We start from the raw sequence: 22,599 nt of genomic DNA, 5'->3' as shown, positions 1-22,599 counted from the left end.
CAAATGCGGATAAAATCAGTGAAAAAAAACCACTGAGAGTTCCACATGAAGGCCCTTCAGAGACTTCCGGTCTTTTTTTATGATGTTAGAAGTCCAGGAAACTTGAAAGAAAACACCAAATTTAAGCGTTCATTGGAGAAATTAATATTTTTAAGGATGTGATCAATCATAAACAACATGAAAAATCAATTTGTTCTAACCTTGAGGGAGTATCAGCTTCAGATTCATGTTGTTTAAGAACAGCTTTTATCTTTAGTTTAAAGATAGTCTAACATTTATTGACCCAAATGATCAAAAGTCTATCTTTCTTTCAGCTGGAGTTTTCGATATTGACTCTCGTCATGAGTTTCAGCTCTCAAACATATAAAGACTGGATCCAGATTTAATCTGAAACCCTCACCTGTTTTTCCTTTGGACCTGATACCATCTATTATTGTTGGTTGAAAAATTCAAGTTTCAGTACTTTGCAGGTTAAAGAATGGTTTTAAAGGGTTACAGAAGTCTTTTGTATAGTGTGACTTCCTAAAATGTAATAAAATATATCATGGCTTGATTAATCTGATGTGAACATCACCATCACCTTAGATTTGTTTTCATATACACCCAAAAACACACTGCAATAAAATGCACAAGGGTTTCAAAGTGTTGCCACAAAATAATACAGCTTCAATGAGACATTTCTTGTTCATTTTGTCACTTCAGAATCTGCTTTGAGGTTTTTTTTTCCTTACAAATCTACAGGACTGCAAGGTGTGACTGTAATATAGTATTTCAAAACTAACTGTAAAAGTGGAATATGTCTCTACTGTTGAAATAAAAGCTATCATGTTTCACCCGTCTGTAACGACATATCAGGGTCTACATGTGTAAAAGCATGTTTTAAAAAATGTATAGGCCCTATTATAAAATATCTTTGTGACACAGAGGTAAGTTATTGAACATATAAGTACAGGGTTGTCTGCATGAGCAAAAAATAAAGAAAAAATAAGATGTAAATCACTCTTGGTTTGTTGTGATATTTGCACTCAGAAAAAAAAATCTTCAGAGACTAATAATATGCAGTATTTTCTAACTTGTTTTTGCTATTCTATCATAACAATCTTAAAGTTGTCTATCTTATGTTGTTGTGATGTTTACTTACTAACTAATTTGACCTGGCTGCTATTGTGAAGAGCAGCTACACTACCTCTCATTGTCCCACACCAAACACTTGTGTTTGTTTTTTTTTTTTTCAATTGTATTTTGTTGTACTAAGAAGAGTTACACTCAGCCCTAACTGCAATTAACACTTTCAACTAAGTTACAGGTTGGAAAAAGGAGGGATAAAGTAAGATCATTCAAATATGAATCAATGGCTGTTAAGTTAGTTAACTTATTGGACAAATACCACTTAAGTGTAGATTACCAGTAAAATTAAGTTAGTTAAGCTGAAGTAACCATAGTTTTATACTTAAAGAAATACATTTTTTACAGTACACAAAAACAAAAAAATAAAATGAATAAATGAAAAAAAAACAAACAAAAAACCCACAGCATCATCTAAAAAAAAAAAATAAAAAAAACATTACAAGTAGGCTAGTATGATTACAGAGGAGGCTCTGAGGGCAAAATCAATTCATGTTATCTAGATAAACTGGTCCTTTTTATTTATAACCTTGATCTTAATCTGACTGGTTTTAGAATGTCTCTTGCTTTTAAGGTCAACCATAGGCCTATTACAAATAAAAACAAGAGCTATTATGTTCACTTTTAATACAGCGTTTGATTTAGCAAGACACTAAGACGGATGTTTTATGATTTCTTTTACATAATTATAGTCATTACTACATATGATTAACTTGACATATGTGTTTCGCTAATAGTAAAAAATAATCACAATAATTTTATTTGCAAAGCACAACAGATATAGTAATTAAAAGAAGTAGAAATAAGTGTTAGTACAGCTGTTTAACAGCCTAATAAACACCACACTGTATTCTGGTCTTATAATGAAATGCTTAAATTCATGAAATATAACTTTGATTCTGTTAAACAGATGTGTCTAAATATAGCACTGATTCCTCGGTGTGTCTAGTGTAACTTGGATTTTAATGTTCAATCCTGCTGACAGTGTTACTGGGGAGTGGGGTCATAAACAGAGCCGAGCCTGACACTAACTCCCAACATTTGCATACACTCGCATTTCCCTACTGCATAGCGGAAATATATGAGCCCACATCATACACCTTCTGCTGGATACTTCACTGACAGCTCGGTTTCAAGGTTTTACTTTATTTCTTAAGAGCTGGGTGGACAACAAGCATCTCTGGTGATTCTTTTACACGGCCACGGGAGGTAAGAGGGAGGAAAGAGGGAGGAAAGAGGGAGGTGTTCTGCGGCGGGACTATCTGATGTTAGCTGGAGGCTAAATTAGCTATCATAGCAGCTAATAATTTAGCACCGGACTGCTCCTCAGCTCGTCGACCAGTATCGGAAATATGAATATTTAGTATTTGAATGTTTGTCACGGATAACCACAGAGGCTTTGAGCGCACAAGCGACTTTAACTTACTGTCAATTTAACCCTTTAACTTGTGTTTAGCTTTGGATAAGTTGTTAGCCAAGCGGAGTCAGACAGTGTCGAGTTTGACATTCTCGGTTTAAATGCTTCCGGTGTTTTTCAAAATAAAGGTATGAAAAAAAGAGCCCATTTCAACTCTATTTGCGCCTTCAGCTTTTTACTTTTTTTGTTTGTTTGTTTGTTTTTGCTGTTGATTAAGAAAGACTTAGATGATATACTTAAATTTTAGATAATAAGTTACATTTATGAAATATCGTAAATCTCAATTCTTCAGACTTCCTTTTTTTTTAACTTTGCCCTCACAAGTGTATTTATTTTATAGATTGAATTGATTTTGATATATTATTTTATTATTATTCCAACTATTAATTTCTTCCTTAGCTTACCTAATTATTGGTCCCATTAACCCATTTATCAAAGATGATGACTATTATTATTATTATTATTATTATTATTATTATTATTATTATTATTATTATCTCATTTTTTCACATTCTTGAAAGCCTTTTTTTTTTACCTTACATTATGTAATTCTCTCCAAAACCTTTTTATGTATTTTTTTTTACTTCCCTTAAGGATTTTTTCTTTATTTATTTATTTATTTAGTAATTTTTTTAAAAGTAAACCTGTTTAATCACAGCATGACTGCTTCTCTTCTTGTAATATATATTGCTATATAAATACAGTGATTGCTATTCTAAAAAACGTAGGGAGACGGACACTTAGTATTTATACTTATACAGAAGTGTGTAAGAGTTGATGTATAACAACTTTGAGTAGTACAAGCAGTAGTTAGACAAGTTGTCGTTTCTTCTTGTTATGACTATTTTTTCGCTAATTTCACTAGAAATTGTGGATGATTACGTACGTTTCTGTTACAATGTAACCGTTCATCTTTGATAATTGGATTAAATGAGTTGATTGTCATAACAGGATTTTATATTGAGTCTTTAATAGCTGTACTTCCGCTCCCACATCGCTCCTCACAGTTAGCTCTACAGAAGGAAACCAGCAGCTCCTGATGTGAGGCTGGTGTTCAGGGTAACCAGCCATAGTTGACGGTGTTAGCTTAGCCACATAGCACTGTACCAAGCCAGCTGTTGTGTATTTGTCAGCATGCTTTTGAAGGCAGCTTAACCTCAACATACTGCGGTAACTCTCCTGTGTGACTCAGAAGAGGTCCGGCCGAGCTGCACTCCGCTGAGCCATGCGACAGTGGTGTGTCCCCGCTGCGACCCCTCGCTCTGAACCACTCCCGGGGCGCCTGTCGGTGTCACCCCCTCCACCAGGTATGACGGCCGGAGCACCCTTAAACTTTCTCTGTGAACCAAAGGCTGCTCTCTGCTATGCTTGAAGTGTTAGTTTTGTAGCCTTGTGAAGTTAAGTTTGCAGATAAAGATGGCCCTGGTTTGTGCCAGCCTGTCCTGTTAACACATCAAGTAAATCCTTTTAAGTTTATTTTCTCCTGCTTCATCATTAAAGGGATGTGACAGTAACAGACTTGAGGCAATTCAGAAATTGTCAAGTCTTTCTGGTAGAGCTTTAGCTCCCATTTGATTCTTTAAAACGTACAAAGTAGCATATTTTTGGAAGGGAAGTGGCTCATTTGGATAGGAGTAGGGATACACTGAACAAACTTTTCAAGCGCTGTGCTTTGAAACTGGTCTTATACCAGTATTTGTTTATCTTTTTGACTGAATAATATGTTTTGGTAACTTTTGAATTTTATAACTTTGTAAACCAAAGTGAAATAGATATACTTAAACTAACTATATTTTAATTTAATGGGATTATAAATGTGTAAATGTGTGGTGAGTAAATCTCCAATACTGAGAGGAATCACAGTTTATTATAAACCTCAGCTGTAGATAAGTGAGGAACTGAACTTGCACATATTCCAAGTTTCCATCAGAGTTGTTGGCAAAAAAAGTTGTGAAATACCTCAAATCTGCTGAGCTGCTGTAGTTCACTTTGTCACAGCTATCCAATCTGTCTTTTTGAGTCAGTATCGGACCGAAACCTGACATCAGGATTGGACTGGTGCATCCTTAGACCGGACTTATGACCATGTGTATTGGCATTTTGAGGTTTTCACCAGGTCATGTTTAAATGTTTTGGCTTCTGGATTTATTTTTCCACACTATGATCTGCATTCATTGACGCTGCACATTCATAATGTTATAACCACATGATGGTATAGACATGATCAAGCAGAGTGGACCTGATGTCAGGTTATGTATGCCGGGGTGATCTTCCTTTAATTCCACCCCGGACAAATGGAGCAAGGTTAGCCCCAAGTGTCTCTGCCAAGCGTTTGAAAGGATGCCAAACTTTTCAATGACCCAAGGGTTCTTCAGAGGAGAATGCAGTCTTTTTTTCTTCTTATACCAGCTCCTCAAACAGGTCTTCTGTTTTTTCCAAGTGTTATTTTGTATTGGCATCACTAAAATCTTAATTTGAAGTGTTGTATTTAAGATAAATGAATCCTAACAATGGAAATGAAGTCTTTGAACTCAGCTTTTTTCATCTATTTATAATCATCTAATCATTTTTTGGTTTGTCTAGAGGTTCTGACAACGTGACTAAAGACAAATATAGCAGTAGTTTGTACACACGTTGTGAAGTCACACCTTGTGTTTCTGTTTATTTGTTGAGAGATCAGTTTAGAGATGCAGACTTTTGGTGTATTAATAGGGCTACAGTGGTGGAATATTCGTTCATGACATAGAAGATGTGAGTCTCAGGTGCAGAGTTGACTGTGTTTTTTCTCCAGATGCCAGGATGGAGTGCGGTGAGGTGGAGCCACGCTACACCATCGAACAGATCGACCTCCTGCAGCGACTGCGTCTCTCCGGCATGACCAAACCTCAGATCATCCACGCACTGGAGTCCCTGGAGAGGCTGGACCCAGACCACCGGCCCCACTCTGACTCTCACTCTGCCCCATCCAACAACAACGCCACCACAGCCGCTCCAGCACCATCCTCATCCTCATCCTCCTCCTCCTCACTCTCCCTAGCCTCAGCGACCACACAGACCTCCGGCCTGGACGGCGCCGCTCTCTCCCCCAGCAACAGCTACGAGGCTTCACCTCCACCCCTCTACCCTCCTGCTGTGGTGGTTCAGCGGCAGTTCACTTACGACATGATGGGTGAGGAGGAGTGGGACCTGGAGGAGAAGGTGGAGGAGTACATGAGGTGAGCACGGTACAAAGAGGATGGTTGAGAGTAGAGTTATGTCAGAGCTGGATGAGAGAGAAAAAGTGGTGGAGACAAAGAGAGACTATTATAACATCAGATAATGACAGCTCCCATCCCCAGAGGTGCAGGCTTCTGCTTCAGAATTTTAGAGGAGTTAATTCAGGTCAGGTATTTGGGGATGGCTGAGTAAGAGAAGCACCAGTGAATATGTTCAGACAGAGCAAAGGCTGATGTTTAAACTGTGGTGTAATGGTAGTAATGCCATAATGAGTTTCTGCTGCTTTTATAGGAGAGACAGCAACCTGGTTAAAGAGGAGATCAAAACTTTTCTAAACAATCGGAGGATCTCTCAGGCGATCGTGGGACAAGTGACAGGTACTGGTACTGATCTGTATGTGTAATCTTACACAGCTGATGATTTCTGATTTAGTTTTCCTTGAAAGAAGTCTATTAAAGACACCGTAAGAATCATTGACTAGTCTCACTCTTACATATCTTCCTGATTATCATCCATGATTTAAAATGAGATCATCAGTGCCAAAATTGGTCATTTTTAGACTTGGTTTATCAGTGTCTGTGGTCAAGTCTGATTTTTGTCATGAAGATGTAATTGCAGCGACACCTTTGACTTGAATTGGTAGTGGGTTTTAAAGACAAAGACTCCATTTCCCATGAGCATCTTCACCCACTCTCGTAAAGACATGACTCTTGCCAAGGCAGCATTTGTTTTAACGCAGATCCTCTTTTAAACACTACTTTTCTTTGTACAAGACAACTTTCTCTAAGATGCCAAGCAACAAGGTAAGATTTTTATGAGTTGTTTGAAACGTGACAATAATCAAACTTTGCAAACTCAGTTTTTACTGCAGTTTAGTAGCCACCTATATTTAGCTCTACTGACAGCCTGGTGCTCTGAGACGTGTCTGTAACGTGTAACGTAACTAAATCCTGGTTCTGTCCTACCAGAGCTCATCTACCAACTCCAACCTCACCAAGCAGAGTTAACGTAACCTTACTCTTCATTTTATTGATAGACTCTCAAGTTTATAGAGACCACTGCAGAATAACTGCTGACTGTGGGTTGGAGTCAACATTATCACAAATAGATTAACCTGTGATAAAGCCTTTAGCTCTATCACTCTCCAGTTTAGCTTTCTTCTGCACTGACCTCATTTTTCTTTTTGTCAGTCCAGCTCCAGTGTCTGCCGTGCAAGAAATTTTAATCCTTCAATCTAGTCTTACAGGCAGGGTTGGGAAAAAAAATTACCAATTTTCCCCAGCAGAGGGCAACGTGTTTTTCTTCAGACATCTGACTCACATGTAATGTGCATTTTTAGGAAAATATGGCTCCGAATATAGACTGTGGACATCATCATTCAGCTTTTTCCCAAGGTCTGGTGATAGCAAAAATTGGACATATAAAAGAACTGCAATTTTTTCCTTCTAGATTCTGGCCTGATCGTTATCCACGGCTAATAATGAGTTCATCAGTGCCAAAGTAGGTGATTTCTATATGCTATATCTCAGTTTCCTGTTCAGGTCATCCAGTACCAGATTCACTGCACGTCTAAGCCTCTATGACAACACCAAGCCGGCTGACAAAGTTTAGTAGAGGAAACGCAAATCTTTTTTTCTCTGCTGAAAACGATTTCTGTGATTAATTTTGTAGTGATGGTGGACACTGGAGCCAAACTGTCAGACAGAAAAAGGACAGAAGAGCAGAAGAAAGAGAAACAGGAGAGTGGTAGAGCACAAGCTGAAAGCTAAAACTAGAGCTGAACTCTCTTTGCTAATGTTGATTCCAACCCACATTCAGCAGTTATTCTGCAGTGGTCTGTTCAAACTTGAGAGTCTATCAACAAAATGAAGAGTGAGGTTACATTAGCTCTGATTGGTAGATGACTGGCAGGACAGAACCAGGATTCACTAACGTTACATGTTACAGACATGTCTCAGAGCACCAGGCTGCCAGCTGAGCTAAATATAGACAGCTACTAAACTATATACAAACTGACAGTGTTTGATTGTTGTCACATTTCAAAGCACAGCTCTACGTAAATAGAAATAAAAAATTACCTCATAGGTTTTCATCCTGGGAAAGTTGGCTTGAACAAAGAAAAGTAGAGTTAAAAAAGAAGATCTGCTTTTAAACTAACACTCCTTGTTAAAAGTCATTTCCTCACAACAGTGGGTGCAAGTGCTCATGGGAAATAGAAGTTTTATTCGTACTTCACACTAGCTAGGGCCAGCCAATTTTGGCTTTTCTCCTCTTATTGGAAATCTTAAAAATCAAACAACAACATGAACAAAAAAAGCTTGATAAATACAAAAACTGTTATTGAAAAAAATATTTGATCCATTTTTTGCAGTGCATAGTGAACTTAGAAAAAGAAGCCTGTTCTGTTTAGTAACTGTATCCTTCCTGTCCTGGGATGGATTTCTTTGACCTGAAATAAAGTATTGATAACTCACTGACTTCATTATCAGGAGTTTTTCAGAGCTGGCTCACAGCCCGTCCTGCTGTTACAGCAGCTCCTGGCACAGAAGTGAATAAATCCACATCTTTAAAGTGTTAAGGTAACACACCTGGTCTCTGGTCCGCAGGAATCAGCCAGAGTTACATCTCCCAGTGGCTACTGCAGCAAGGCCTGGAGATGAGTGACTCCAAACGTAGAGCGTTCTACCGCTGGTACCTGCTGGAAAGAAATAACCCAGGTGAGTTCACAGAAGATGGGATAACAGCATCTGGAGTTAGTCAGACAAGCGAGACAGAAGGAAGCTCAGTCCAGCTTTCCACAGTCAGGTCCTTCTTTTCATTTTTAATCATCTACAAAGTCTGGTTTCCTCTTCGGCACAGAGAGTCTGGCCTGTGGCTCAGCAAGGCTATGCAGGTAAGGGAAATGTCTCTATGGCTCAGATCATCATGGGACAAAACAGGGACAATGGAAGACTGATACATGAATTTGTTTTGAGTTTACAGGCTGAGTACCCCTAGGGTTTAATCTCAGGATAATGATAAATAAGGCATTCAGATATTAAAGATACCTCTTACGAATGTGACCCATTGCTTGCCAACCTTCCCCCTTCATCTGACTTCCTCTGTACCTTCATTTTCCTGCATGGTGACCCTCACACCTCTAACTCCTCATGCTCGCTCCACCCTGGTCCTCGAGAGCTGTGAGGTCAAGGAAGGACATGAAACAAGACAAATAATAAAAGTAAACCTGCCAGAGGAGAGGCTGATCAATAGTTTTAAGGCTCTGGTTTGGAACTTGAAACTCAAATGTCCCCTCTGGAAAGATGTGGTTTATCGGTTCGGGCTACAGTATCAGCTTGGATTCATGTGGACCTCTTCGAGGATTCAGGGACACTGTCACTGGGAAGACCTCTTTAAACATGACAAACAAGTAAAAACAAGATTAGTGTAATTAGAGGTGTTTTTTTATATAACTCAGCAGTGTAGGAGATGTTAAGTTCATGAGTTTTCCCTATCAGTGGAACGGCTTCATGTAACCGCCTCTTTACCTCAGTCTTCCTCAACAGCAGCTAGGTTGAGTCCAGACTTTCCAGTATGGCTTCTGACAATGATACAGGCTTCAAATCCCTGTATTGGAAACAGATGGGTGACATCACAGAGACTACTTCTGTGTATAATACAGACTGTGACCATGCGCTGACTCTGCTGACTCTGCTGACTCTCCCTTCATCTGAAATTTCTTTTTCCATCCCCACAAGCTTGGCTTTAGCTCATTAGCAGCTCTGGTGCTGAAGTGACCCTGGTGCTGGTTTTCATTCCTCCGTGGCTTTAACAGTGATACTAACAAAGACTAATTTCCTCACTGGCCACAATGCTTTGCTTCTGACCAAGGCTCCTTTTGACCTGCCCATCAAAAACAGAAAAATTAGCCGTGCTGTTTCGATTGGAAAGTTAATCGGTTGGTAATGAAAACTGCGCGGCAGGTCCACAGGAGTGTGTTATTTAAACCTCCATCAGACTAAACTGGTGTCTGTAATCTGATCCTGGCTGTGGCCTGCCTGACCATTGGTTTTGTCCCACCTGAAGGGCTGAGGTGGAGTGAAAGCCAGCACAGCGTGACTTCCATGCCCAGGGCCAGGGGAGGGGACAGAGACGGGCCGGTAGCGGGGGCAAGCGGCAGTCTACCCAACATCCTCCCTAACCCCAACACCAACCTCAACCCCAACCCTGTGTGGAGCAGGCAGAGAGAACTGCTGATGCACTTGCTGCCATGGTACACTGCCGCTGCCGCAGCCGCCCAGGCTCAGCCAGGTAACTGTGCCTGTCCTGCCGGGGCTGCAGCAGCTACAGGAGTCACATCCACTGAAAGCTATTAGCCCAAAAGCAACTTAATTAGCATGGTGTACATTTTGACAAACAAAACACAGGGATGTGAGCGTAGAAAGAAGTGACTTCATGACATTTTAATGTGGTTAATTTTGAGATAACTTTCCATCCTCTTACTTTCTAAAAATGTTTGTTCATGTCGTGATGAAAAGTCTTTTCTCATCTTGGGACAAAACAATACATTGGTGTGCATCTTCTCTTTCCCAGGCGCCACCTTATCAATGCGCTCTCTGGTGAAGGAGGAGCCTGACTGGCGGACAGGGATCATGACTGGGGACAGAGCAGGGGTGGTGGGGGGCCCTCTGAGGCTGCGTAGAGGAAGCAGGTTTACCTGGAGGAAGGAGTGCCAATCAATCATGGAGAGGTAAGCAAGTTGACGCATGGACCAAAACAACCAGAGATCCAGCTCTGAGACATCCAAGCAGTTTTTTTTTGTTTTAATGAAAATATCAAACTGATATACCTTTTTGGTAGATTAGATGCTTACACACTTACTGGCCACTTTATTTGTTCCTGCTTGCTCGTACCAGGGTTGGGGCCCCTTTTGTGCCTTCAAAGCTGCCTTAATTCTTTCTTGTATCACAGACTACGTTTCCATACAGTCATTAACCCTTTCATATTCAGAATATTAGCAATAACCCACTTGCACACGGCCATGTCAACACTAAAAACCCTTTTTTAAAAACCAGAATATGCTCATATTACATATTAACATGATTTTTTACATACATTCTGTCCCCCCAACAATGTTAATTCTCTTTCCTACGGCATCCATGACAGTTACATGCAAATTGCTTTAGGGCTGCAGCTGTCAAATATTTTAGTATTCGAGTATTCTTCTGAAAATCCCATCGATTAATCGAGTAATTGGATAAAATACATTTTTGTTTTGTTAAAGAGCAGTAATTTTTTTTAAGTGAAAATTTTTCTCTTTAAGAAATAGAATTTTCTGATACAGCATGTCAATAAGAGCACTTGCTTTGGTTGCTCCAAAATTTGTAAACACACTTTGACACATTTTTTGTGCCTTGGACATCTCATCAAATGTTGCGGACCCAAATGGCACCTATTTGGTAGAATGACCCATTAGTCTCCAAACTCCAGAAAAGAAGCTAGATTTGTTGCTAGTTGCTATAAGAGGTAGCTTGAGGGGTCTGAAAACTCTCTTAATATGGCCTCAGCTCTATTTGAAATACCACTCTTTGATCTTTTTTAAAATTTAACGATTCCTCGAGGTGGAGAAAATTACTCGAGTATTTTTTGTAATCGAGTTCCTCGAATCATTCGAGGAATCGTTTCAGCTCTAAATTGCTTGCTATTATGCCAATTTGGCAATGACTTTTCGGGACTTCTAGGAAAGCCAATAGCGACTTTCTGTGCTGTGGAGTTGGAAACACTGGGCAGAACCTGCAAACATTGCAGAGCATCAACAAAAAGGCCCTCTTTTTCTTGCCAGTGCTTCCAGAAAGAATGCGTTAGCATCAAGCTGTTGCTTGAATTAAAAAACAGTCCCAACTCCTCTGCTACATAGATGATTGACCTCTCTTTTGGATTACAACGTGATGTTTTCATAGATCTGCGTGTGTCACATGTCTGTAAAAAGCTTGTCCTGATAAAATGTTGTGGCACATGTAAACACTAGATCGGAATAGATCACGTCAAATGTGAACAGTTGACCTGAGATCTTCTATCAGAATGAAAAAGTCTGCATGTATGTTTATGTATTTCTTTCCAGACATTGGTGTCAGTAACTCTGAAGGTTTCAGAAAAGAGGAGTAGATATTCTTGTCCAGTCCTTCCCTCTGTGGGAAATTGATTTGTGTATTAGAGTACAGTCCTGCTGTAAGTGTAGCGTTCAGTCAGTAATAAGACCGCACAGGCCCTCAGACAATACACTCACCAGCAGGGCCCCCAGATTACGCAATTCTGCTGCAGTGCTGATCCTTATGAGCCAGTTTAAACCCAAGGACAGTACAGTAGAGGTGAAAATGATGTTTCTCTGTGTGTGTGTGTGTGTGTGTGTGTGTGTGTGTGTGTGTGTGTGTGTGTGTGTGTGTGTGTGTGTGTGTGTGTGTGAGAGAGAGAGAGAGAGAAAGCTCTCAGGGTGAGAGGAAGACAGGGATGAGAGGAATCGATCTTTCTCTGCTTTTATAAATAATAATGATTTTTCATCTATGGAGGCCTGTAAAGAATGTAGAGCAGAGTGAGTAATGTTTCTGAAGGAAAGAGATAAAGGATAGTGTGATGTTTGCCTTCTACATTTGAAACTCATTGTACTCGATGTCCATTTTTTGCTGAAGAAGAAGACAGAAAATAAATATATTTTATGAGTCCCATGGGAACAAATAATGTTCTTGTTGAAAAATGTAAAAAAGGCAGAACTATCAGTGATGTGACTAGTGCTGTGATCTCGTGTTGAGCCACTTTTTGTCTTTTCCAGCTTCTTCATTGAGAACCAGTACCCAGATGAAGCAAAGCGAGAGGAGATTGCCAACGCCTGTAACTCAGTCATTCAGAAACCAGGTGACCTCTCTCCCACCCTCATCATTGTACACAGACAGTCTTTTTTAAACTGAAAGCCTGTTGCTTATTTTAACACACCATGAAGAAAAGAAAATCTGTATCGTGTAAGAACACAAAAGGTTGATTCTTAGAACATTTCTACATTATCATGTGAAACTTTTCTTGTTATAACTATATATTCATCTCCTTGTGAAATGTTCCTATGATTTATCACCCAGCTTACTGGTCATCTTGCTGTGTAAGATGCTTGATTCTGATTGATTCCAACCCTTGGAGGCAGTTAACGTTCGCTAACATGAGCAAAACCAGAGGCAGATGTTACATCTAGTCAAATCGATCCACAGAAAAAAGTTCAAGGAGTTAAGCTCCTGCTTCTTAACACCACAGACCATGGGGTGAATAAAACTGTTAGCTTCTGTTAGCATTACATTGGTACACAATGTGGCTAAAATTTAAGCTTGTGTTAGCATCATATTTGAGACAGTGTAGCTAAAACTCTTAGCCTATGTTAGCATTACATTGGTAAACAATGTGGCTATGACCTAGTATGTTTGTATCTTAAGTTAGTAGCAGCTGGATGAATTATGGTTAGCATGTAGTTATGGGATACAGAACCAGTGACCACCTGTTAACCATATTTTATTTCCCACTTAAAGCTATGGTCTACGATCTGAAACCCAGTTTGGCTGATGAGACGCATTTGAAAACCGCAGCCTCACTAACCTCTCCCCTCCGTGTTCCAAGATCCCGCCCCCCAGCTAGTATCGCCCTTCTTCGCCTCCCAACAACATGCCCCCTCCGAAAGAGCAAGCCGAACGGGAGAAAATTTACAAAACAAGACAGTCATCCTCCTTGTAACTCACAGTGGTAGCTTTTTCAATTGGACCGGCGCGATCAAATCCATGAATTAGCTGGGGAAGCAGGTCTGGCGTTGCCACTGCCAGCTGATCAGAGCAGAACCGACTGTGGGCGGGGCTTTACCTTTCCCAGTGTGTCTTCACCAGCTCAGTTTACAATGCTAAAGATGTGTGGCTAACTTATGCTACAATCTATTGACAGAGTCGACCCGTTCCGACCAGCAGCGTTCAGTCATTAGCCAGTACAGGCACAGACTAACCAGAGTTATTCAGCTGACATCTCCCACTGGTAAACAAAGTCATTACCTGTTGCAGCGAACAGCTGTTTGCCAGCTGATCCGTGAAGCGCAGCCTCGGTTTCCCCGTGATGCGCAGGACACACAACCAAACTCTAAGATTTCTGTGGTTTTTAAGGAAGCACTCACCAGAGCTGGTAGGCACCTGTATCCACCCTTGAGCGGTCTCGGTGGGGTTTTAAGTAGTTCGGCATGCGTTCGGCTACAGTGGGAGTAGTAGTATTGACAGTTTAAGCTAATTAGTTTGTGTTTAGCCCTATGTGTAACTGTTGCGGTGAGCGCGCCCATCCTGTCAGCTGGTTCGTGTGCACGTTAATTGCTCAGCTGTGTTGAATCAAGCAGGAGGAAAGGAGGCGGTAAATGTGAGCAGGTCAGATCAGTTCGGGTTCCTCATCAAGCTATCTACTGAGCTGTGTGTGTACCAAAATCCAAGAGCTGAACGGACAGCCGGTAAGGTCACACTTATTTCTTTTGTGGATACAACGAGGCACTTTTGGTGGTGGTGAGGCACTGTGGTGTGGGGGAGAAATGTTTGTGATTGTGTTGGATCCATGGCCACTAGTGAGAAAATTAGAGAAAGGTAACAGTAACAGTTTCCTGGTTTCGGTCTTCTCTGGCTCCATGACGCTTCGGTAGCTGAGCAGCTAGCTGACGTGAGAGGGGTAGTGGGGAAGGACGAGGTGGGACCATGGGCATGACGGTGCGAAGCAAGGGAGACAGATTGGATTGACTCACGTACCAATCTGAACTGCGCATGCCATGCGCAGTTCAGATTGGCCAGCTAGTATGCAGCTTTGCAGCGGATATACTGAATGGATATTTTTAGTTCTTTTTGGTCTTTATATTGTGTAGATTGGACCATAGGACCATTACAGCCATAGAAACGGTATTATTAAGATGTACAAAGCTTCCAAATTGTAGACCATAGCTTTAACGATTCACATTTGCGAATGGCCAACTCCTCACAGGTTAATGACTTCACACTGTCCCTGCAAAATGAACTAATGTTAATGATAGAGGTAGATGGTTTACAGCATGCAGTGTGTAGAGCAGGTGTTGGCTGCTCTGTGATGCAGAGAGACATTAACTCTTGCATGCTGTTTGGACCTGTGTAAGAAGGATTTTGAAATTCATGGGGACCTGTCACAAGTGTCTAAAACTTGTCACGTTCAACATAAATTGTTTCATATTACAGCATGGTAAATGTTAGGTTTTACAGCAAGTAAAGTTTCACTTTACTTTATGATCATTTTGTATGTTACAATGAAAAAAAATCTTGTTCTGAAAATTAACTTCACTACTCATTCGATTAGTCTCAACAAAACATCAGTCAAAAAATCTTTACTGAAACACTTAATGTTTTCTGTTCATCCCTGAACTTCTAGTATGTTTTAATCAATCCCAGTATAACCAAAAGTGTCTCCTCCTCTGACCCTTGTTGTTTCTTCTGTTTAATGCACCATCACTTCTCCAGATGACCGAGATGTGTTTTGTTGTGTAGGTTGTAAGCTGTCTGAGTTTGAGCGTGTGACAGCGTTGAAGGTTTACAACTGGTTTGCGAACCGTCGGAAGGAGATGAAAAGAAGAGCAAATATTGGTGAGTACCAGAGCTGGCTCACATCATTCCCTGTGTTCCCATCTTAAAGATTTCCCCACAGGCTGCTGTACATAGTTTCCTGTATACTGTGACATGACGTGGAATCACAGACAGAGGCTCTTTCTTCATCTGGAGTTCACTTTTTTGTCCTCGCACAAACAGAAGCTGCCATTTTGGAAAGCCATGGGATCGAGGTGCCAAGTCCTAGCTGCCATTCTAACGGAGAGGAGGCAGAGATGCAGGAGTTTGCTGATCAGGTGAACCATCGATTTCCAGAGCAGGTGGGTCAACTTTTCAGCCAGGACAACAATCAAACATATCTAAAATTTGTGTTCAGAGTATTTCAAGAAGTAAACTTCTTCAAGGTACAAACAGACATGAATAAACATGTAACTGTCAGCTGGAGCTGTGCTAAAAAGTCTTTTTCAGTGTCAACTGTAGTATCATGTTGTGTTTTGAGATGGGTAAATCCATTACAAGCAATAACAAGTTTGCTAAATGGAGTCTAAATCAGGAACCAGTGGGGACTGTGCTGGAGCAGAAACATTTGGCTGCTTACAGCAGGCAGTGGGGACACTCGAACAGTGTGTAAAGCCGTACGTTAATCCAAAGTTTAATCCCCAGAATGTTTAGCTTTTCAAAAAGTCCCTGAAAGAGTGAAACACTGTCTTTCAGTCAGTCTAAAACAAGCGGTTATAACCAGAAATATTCAGTGCATCATGTCATGTTGTGGCTTCTTCTTCTCCTTCAGTTTTTCTGGCAGCCTTCACACTTTGTGACACCTAGCTGCTGTCGTGTAACTACACAACCAGTCGTGTATTTTGAGGGGATGGTGTATTAGTAGAGATCAGTACAACAGGGATGGAGAAATGACTGACACACTGTTTTACGTTGGTTAGGAGGTCTGGATGTCGGTTTTGATTAGTTTTTAGTTAATCACCCTGTCCTATGATGTGATGTGGGGCTGTTTTTCTGATTTTGCCGTTTACCCGGCATCATGGAGGTTTACTTGGGGTTATTCTCTCACTCGAAAGTTGAATAAACACCAGGGTTTAATCTGGCAGAAGAAGGCATCACATTCCTCTTTAAGATGGTCCAGTATTTCTGGGAACCCATGATGCCAGTAAACAATCAAGATCAGAAAAAAAAGCCCCACATCATCTATGACCCACCTCCACACCTGACCATGGGGATGGTCATATCACTGTTTTACCACTGTCCAAAGAGTTCCAGTTTGGTTTCATCAGTCCATGGACCTGTCTCACACTACTGTGTGCTCACAGTAGTGTGAGACACATGTATACAGAGTGGACAGCGTGGCTTCACCATTTACCATTTTACAGTTTTGAAGCCAAAATACCCCCTCACAGGCACAGCCATTGGCAGCCAGAGTCTAACCAGAGGTTATGAGGAACTCAGAGAGAATCTGAGTGGAGCCAGGTGACAAAAATAATAATTATTTTTTTTCTTTGGAGAGTCCAATCTCTTCTTGACTCAACCTCCTGACATATTTTACAATCTCTGAAGAAAATACACAAGAACAGTAGATGTCAATCATTGTTAAATGTGACGTAAAGCCTTGTTTTTAGCCTCTTGTAACTAATGAAAACAAAACTTTTCAAAAGATTGATACAAGACAGCCAAATAATATCTTCAAATAACCACAACAATCAGATGTGAGAAACATTTCGACAAGGTAATTTTTTTAAGTTTGACCACAGCCCATCTGGAATGACTGGGGAGATAGTTTTTTTTTTTTTTTTAACTTATACTGCAGCCAGCCACCAGGGAGAGCAGTTCTTATGAAGATCTCACTTCAAGCCTTGCAAGATGGCATCCATTCTTTCAGGTTTTGCATGAGGTGGTTGATCAAAAGAAAAACGTTACCTGTGGATTATTGGGATATGGTATTCTGGAGTGCTAAAAACAGCAACACTGTACACCACACTGAACCAAACCAAAAACTATGACCGCCAAAAAAAACCTGATAAGATCCAAACCGTCCGTCCCTGGCGCCTTGGAGTCCTTGTCTTTGTTTAGTACATATCTTAAAGTTGCCACTGTATCTCCTGTTTCAGCAATCAGTGTCCCTCCCTCATTGGACAGGTTGATATCCCAGAAATGTGATTTACTCTGAGTTACATTGTGATGATTGTGTTCCCTTTATGTTTTTTATTTGAACAGTCTATTAATTATAAACTCAATCCATCACAGATTAGAAAGAACCAAGTATGGGACTGTTTGAAGACTGAGTACAAATAGTCTATAAATGTTTCACTACCAGCATGAAACACTCTTTTCAACACTCAGGGCTCTAATTTTGTAGACCAGGCACAAGTGCAGGCACACCTGCCCTGCGCCGGCCTTTGCCGTGCGGACAGGGCGTGACCAGCGCACTTTGCAAGTTTCCTGCAGTGCCAAGAGAGGTGCACTCAAGGTGCAGAGGAGCGCAGAGGTGTGTGTCCACGCAGAGAGGGAGGAGAAAAGCCGTGAGTGGGTTTAACACAGCTGAGCGCTGTTTTTTACCAATCAAATGAGCGCCTCTCCTCGCCTTTAAATGCGCTGCGGCCGAGGCGCAGCGTCTAAATGGTCTGAGTGATCCCCAGCACCGTGGAAGGTATGCTGGAAAGACCCGATAACAGAGAAGGTCAGAGCTGCTGTCCTTGCAGCAGGAGAATGGACAGCGGGGCGCATCGGAGGACACGAAGCGAGTCACCGTGTGGGCCAGCTCCCGGGACAGATTTAATCTGTTCCTTTGTCATTAATAGGAGTACAAAATGAAGAGACAGTTACACAGCTGGCTTATCCATTCAGAATACTTTTGATCCACCTGCACTCCTGGTTTGTCATCGCCAAATAGCAGAACCTTTGGTGATATACTGTATACCCTCCCAGTGTGTCCACCTCATCCTCCTTACAATAATGTACTCCATCTTTTTAGATCACGTTAAAAATAAAGACTAAAACAGAGAAATATGAGAAATCATTGGTAAATCCTGAGTGACACACATTTATTTAGTCTCTTTTTTCTTCGTCTTTTCTCTCCCTCTTTTCTTTGAATTAAATGAAATGAGAGAACCAGATATATACTCAGTATCAGATGTTAAGGCTGTTTATTGTTTAATTGTAAGATGTGCATCAAACTTCCAGCTGCCGTCAGGTTAACTTTCCATTATGACAAACGGCTTTAATCTGACATCAGATGTGATGGGACAGTTAATATAGATACAAATGTATATGCTGGTTCAGACAGTTACATTAAATTGTGATTGCTGTGATTGTTTATTGTATTAAAATATGTCTGACACTCTGGAAACCTGCCTCTCAGGCTTGTTGACATGAGCGCACGTGTGCCTGTCACCAAATTACAGCTGTGTGGGGTGCACTCAGCTTTGCTCCGAGGATAGACCAGGTTGGAGCTGGCGAGCTTTCAGTGCACTTTTTTTGGCACGAAATTGTCACTGCGCCAACATGAATCTGCTGACACCTCCCCCTGGTGTGCCATCAACTCCCCCTGGCGGGCAGTCACACCCATCTCTGCACAGACGGTCTACCAAATTGTCAAGCGGTGCGCTGCACGGGATTAGCACTGCGCAGGGTGCGCCAGGCTTGCGCCCCCTGTGCTGCGCCATGAAATTAGAGCCCCCAGGCTGATGCTTAAACACCTTTTATAAATATAATCTGTTAACGTGTACGTCCCCCCTCTTCCTCAGGAATCCTCTCTGAAGATTGTGGACCAACAGGACCCCTCCACACTGGTTGCCTCAGAGGTTGCAGCCCCTCTGAGCCCCCCTCAGGTCATGGATCACAAAGAGGAGGATGCAAAAAGGGAGACTGTGGACGAAGAGTGACCAAAGCTGGATGTGTTTGAATCCTCATAGTTGAATTTAATCATTTGAAACAGAAAAGTAAGTGTCTCCTCCGTAACCCACGTAGGGCCTGAGGTGCCTGAAGCACCAGAAATCAAAAGGGAGGAGGGTGCTAATGCTTGATGAGGTGCCTCTGATGGGAGGAGGCAACTGTATTTATCAACAGTAATCCTGCTCATATTAACAGCAATATTCAGTATCTATAAATCAATATATAGTGCATTCTAAGATGCTATAAAGCCTATATTTCTTAGGGGGAGAACAGTATAAAGGATACCTCACCCATTTAAGCTAAGCCTTTTCTTTCGTTGCTACTCGCCTTCTTTTAGCCTTTTCTCAGAGAGCTTTTCAGATGAACTGTGGTGGTGTGAATGTGCAGAGCCTGCAGGTCAGGTGTTAGGATGTGTGGTACCAAGGGTCTGGGATTTAGTGAAAAAAATTCCCTCTGCTTGCTTTAAAAGCTTTGACTCCATCACGTGGGTAAGACTCTAACCTCAATCAGCTGTTTGATCCAATCAGTCGGGCAATCGGAGAACGCTGTCGAGTAAAGATACGGTAGAGCCCTGAGGGACAACTGGAATCTCAGGTAATCTAAACATGACGGATAAAGACACGGACCAGTTCTGTTCACATCCTGCGTTTTTCCTCATCTTGATCCTTATCCTCTAAACTGTGTTCAACCAAAACGGGATTTGTTATTTATACCTTTTTATATTAGCAGAACAAGCCTAGGACGACACATCCTCTCTCTGCCTCCGTTATTTGTTATACTGATCGCTGCGATCGCTGCTGTCCAATCGTTTTTGTAGTCCATCCATTTCAGTGTCTGTCTGAACCCTCATCACCTCAGCTAGTGAAGCTAGAATAGTTACAAACTGTTTGTTTTCAACGTTTGGAAGAACGCTAAAGCCAATGTGATCCAAGTGTGTGTGTGTGTGTGTGTGTGTGGCAGACATGATGCAAGCACCTTCTCTTCCGTTGGAATAAGCTAAAGCTTATGCTCATGTACGGTGAAGACTGCAACGCTGCACTTCAAAGTGGATCTCACTTTAAGAAAAAAGGGGACGTATAGACTGTACCTGCATTAGACATGTACATAACCCAGAGAATATACATGTTTCTGGGCGCTTCCCTCATCTACATTGCCATGTATAAACTGTTATTTGTCAAACTTGAAGTATAGATAGCTGACTTAAACTCTGCATTCCTTAGTCCCCCTTGTATTTACCGGCCTAAGGCCACGGGAGCTGCTCCCTAAGTGTTCATGAAATGAACAAGGACTTGTTCTCAAACGGCATCCTCAACGGGTGCTATCATCTTACCTCCTAATGCCAAAGCTATGCCAAGGTAGAGATGAGCTGCAGAGTAACCTGCTTCCAGGAACAGGACGCCGCAGTCACAACACTAGAGATGATATCCAGTACATAGATGTTTATTTGCTCAGATCAACACTAGCCAACTCTAGCTTACCTCAGAATAACTCTTCAGTCCTGAATGTGTATAAGCTGACAGTGGTCCTCCTTGTGACTGTTTATTATACTGACAGTGTTATGTAGCATTAATGACGAGGGGGTCTGCCCTGCATTGTTAATGTGTACTCACCTCAGAGAGCTCACTGTGCAGAACCCCAGAGCTGCACGCTGTTTCTGACTCAACTGCTCCTCTCTCTCTGCTTTTATCTCACATTGAAAGAACAATTAAAACTGTAAACAACCACTCTGATCTCTGTCTGCTCATTTCTCAGGTTTTCAGGTTTGGAGCTGTGAGCTGTGGTATTATTTTTACCACTTTACAAATGTGTTTGCCTTTGAAGTTATGGTCCAACAGCAAGATCACAGCTCACAGGGAAAGCTACAAGAAATGTTAGATCTTGAGTCAGGGGTAGCTGGTCCAGCTCTCTGTTTAAAGCAGTGGTTCTCAACCTTTTTTGGCTGTGACCCCATTTTTACATCACAAGTTTTTGGCGACCCCAGACACCTGAAACAAACTATTTTTTTGCTAAAACATTGTTTTTGTTCATGTAATAGGTTTACATATATATATATATATATACAATTTTTTTTTAAATAAACCTTAATTTTAACCAACACTAAGGCTATACAATCCCCACACATTGTTTTTACCATTTCGACGGCAGCTGGTAATACTAATGTCTCATCAATGCTATGTGTCTTCATAGCCTTTGCTACGAGGTAGCTCACCTCAAAAGATGCTTTCAGAGCCCGCTCACTGACTCATAGCATTTTTAAAGTATATCCGCTGCTTATTCAGCTCCGCATTTTTTCTTTCGAAAAAAGATATTGGTCTGCCGACATGTTCTCCGTTTTGTCTCAAAATGTCTTTTCAGTTTGTTAGGTTTCATACTCTGCAGACAGTATGCTAGCGCACAGCAGACATATTTCGGCTTTTCCTTGTTGCTTTCATTGATGCTCGTAAATCCATGCGGAAGGAAAATTTCATCATATTTTTTTCTGCCTTTTGGATGTCTGTTTCTCATTTTCTTCTGGAAATGTCCTGGCTGGGCAAGGCAGGTGAAGAAATCTTTCCATTTTCAAAGCAAGTTTTCTTACTCTGACTCTGTGTCCTGTTTGAAGCGTAGAAATACTGAAATACGCTCTGTCATGTGATCAGGTGACCAAGACCTTCTGGCTAAGATATTATAAACTACATTTTTTTAAACTTGTTTTTTTTAATTATTATTATTATTATAAGAATTATTATTATAACGGAAAATGTGTGGTGTTTTGATTTAAATGAAATATATATTCAATCATTAAAACATATATTAGTGTTTTTTAATCTTATTTTCTTTAAATCAATTACTGGAAATTCCAGGTGACCCCATTTGAATTCCGGGCGAGCCCACGTGGGGTTGCAACCCCAAGGTAGAAAAAGACTGGTTTAAAGGATCTGATCCACAGTCCTCACTGTGGTTTAACCATAGACTGCAAAATATGGATGTAGTCTCTGCCACATGGCCTGTCTGTTCCTGATGCAGAGTAATAAAGACAATCATTCTTGGGGGTCATGTTGGATGTGACGCAGACTTTGCACTTCCTTTCAAACAGCTACAGAGCGTTCATCAGTCACATGAGCTGAACTGTGTCTCTGATTGGACAATCAGATGATCCTAATATCATCTAAACCAGCGGTTCTCAAACTTTTTCCATGATGTACCCCCTGTGAAATGTTTTTTTCTACCACATAACCCGTAAAATGCACTAACAGTTTTGGTAGGGAGGAAGAACACAGCACTGTACTATCAGTGTCTGATCTATGAAATATTCTTTTTTGACAATAACATTGTTGTTCACCCTGAGGAGCGTTACTGGAT

The 22,599-nt window shown here is 41.1% G+C and overlaps 1 protein-coding gene across 5 annotated transcripts; it reads left to right on the top strand.

The window, feature by feature from the left end:
- The first annotated feature begins 2,116 nt into the window (after nucleotides 1–2,116).
- LOC141803440 (homeobox-containing protein 1) lies at nucleotides 2,117–20,975 on the top strand. Of its 5 annotated transcripts, none has more exons than XM_074687463.1 (11): nucleotides 2,117–2,334; nucleotides 3,738–3,849; nucleotides 5,334–5,757; nucleotides 6,050–6,135; nucleotides 8,365–8,475; nucleotides 9,824–10,048; nucleotides 10,331–10,487; nucleotides 12,564–12,646; nucleotides 15,301–15,396; nucleotides 15,559–15,677; nucleotides 19,110–20,975. In XM_074687463.1, exons 2-11 carry the CDS (start codon nucleotides 3,768–3,770, stop codon nucleotides 19,245–19,247), a joined length of 1,521 nt encoding a protein of 506 aa, XP_074543564.1. In that variant the 5' UTR covers nucleotides 2,117–2,334; nucleotides 3,738–3,767; the 3' UTR covers nucleotides 19,248–20,975. The 5 variants fall into 5 exon arrangements, with proteins under 5 accessions (XP_074543564.1, XP_074543563.1, XP_074543565.1 ...); XM_074687462.1 differs by having other exon boundaries at nucleotides 3,735–3,849; XM_074687464.1 differs by lacking the exon at nucleotides 2,117–2,334 and having other exon boundaries at nucleotides 3,555–3,849; nucleotides 15,562–15,677.
- Nucleotides 20,976–22,599: the final 1,624 nt, after the last annotated feature.

Source organism: Halichoeres trimaculatus, unplaced genomic scaffold (assembly GCF_033239565.1).
Source record: "Halichoeres trimaculatus isolate MK-OKI-2021-1 unplaced genomic scaffold, fHalTri1.1 fHalTri1_scaffold_14, whole genome shotgun sequence".
Classification (NCBI taxonomy): domain Eukaryota; kingdom Metazoa; phylum Chordata; class Actinopteri; order Labriformes; family Labridae; genus Halichoeres; species Halichoeres trimaculatus.
Note: the sequence above shows the minus strand (reverse complement) of the source record. Positions and strands in the feature narration are given on the sequence as shown.

What these genes read in the sequence shown, in the direction of transcription:
- LOC141803440 (XM_074687463.1), top strand. Translation starts at nt 3,768, where the DNA reads ATGCGACAGTGGTGTGTCCCCGCTGCGACCCCTCGCTCTGAACCACTC. An exon ending in AGCCGCCCAGGCTCAGCCAG is followed by an intron (nt 10,049 to 10,330) that starts GTAACTGTGCCT and finishes TCTCTTTCCCAG; the next exon opens with GCGCCACCTTATCAATGCGC. An exon ending in TGCCAATCAATCATGGAGAG is followed by an intron (nt 10,488 to 12,563) that starts GTAAGCAAGTTG and finishes TGTCTTTTCCAG; the next exon opens with CTTCTTCATTGAGAACCAGT.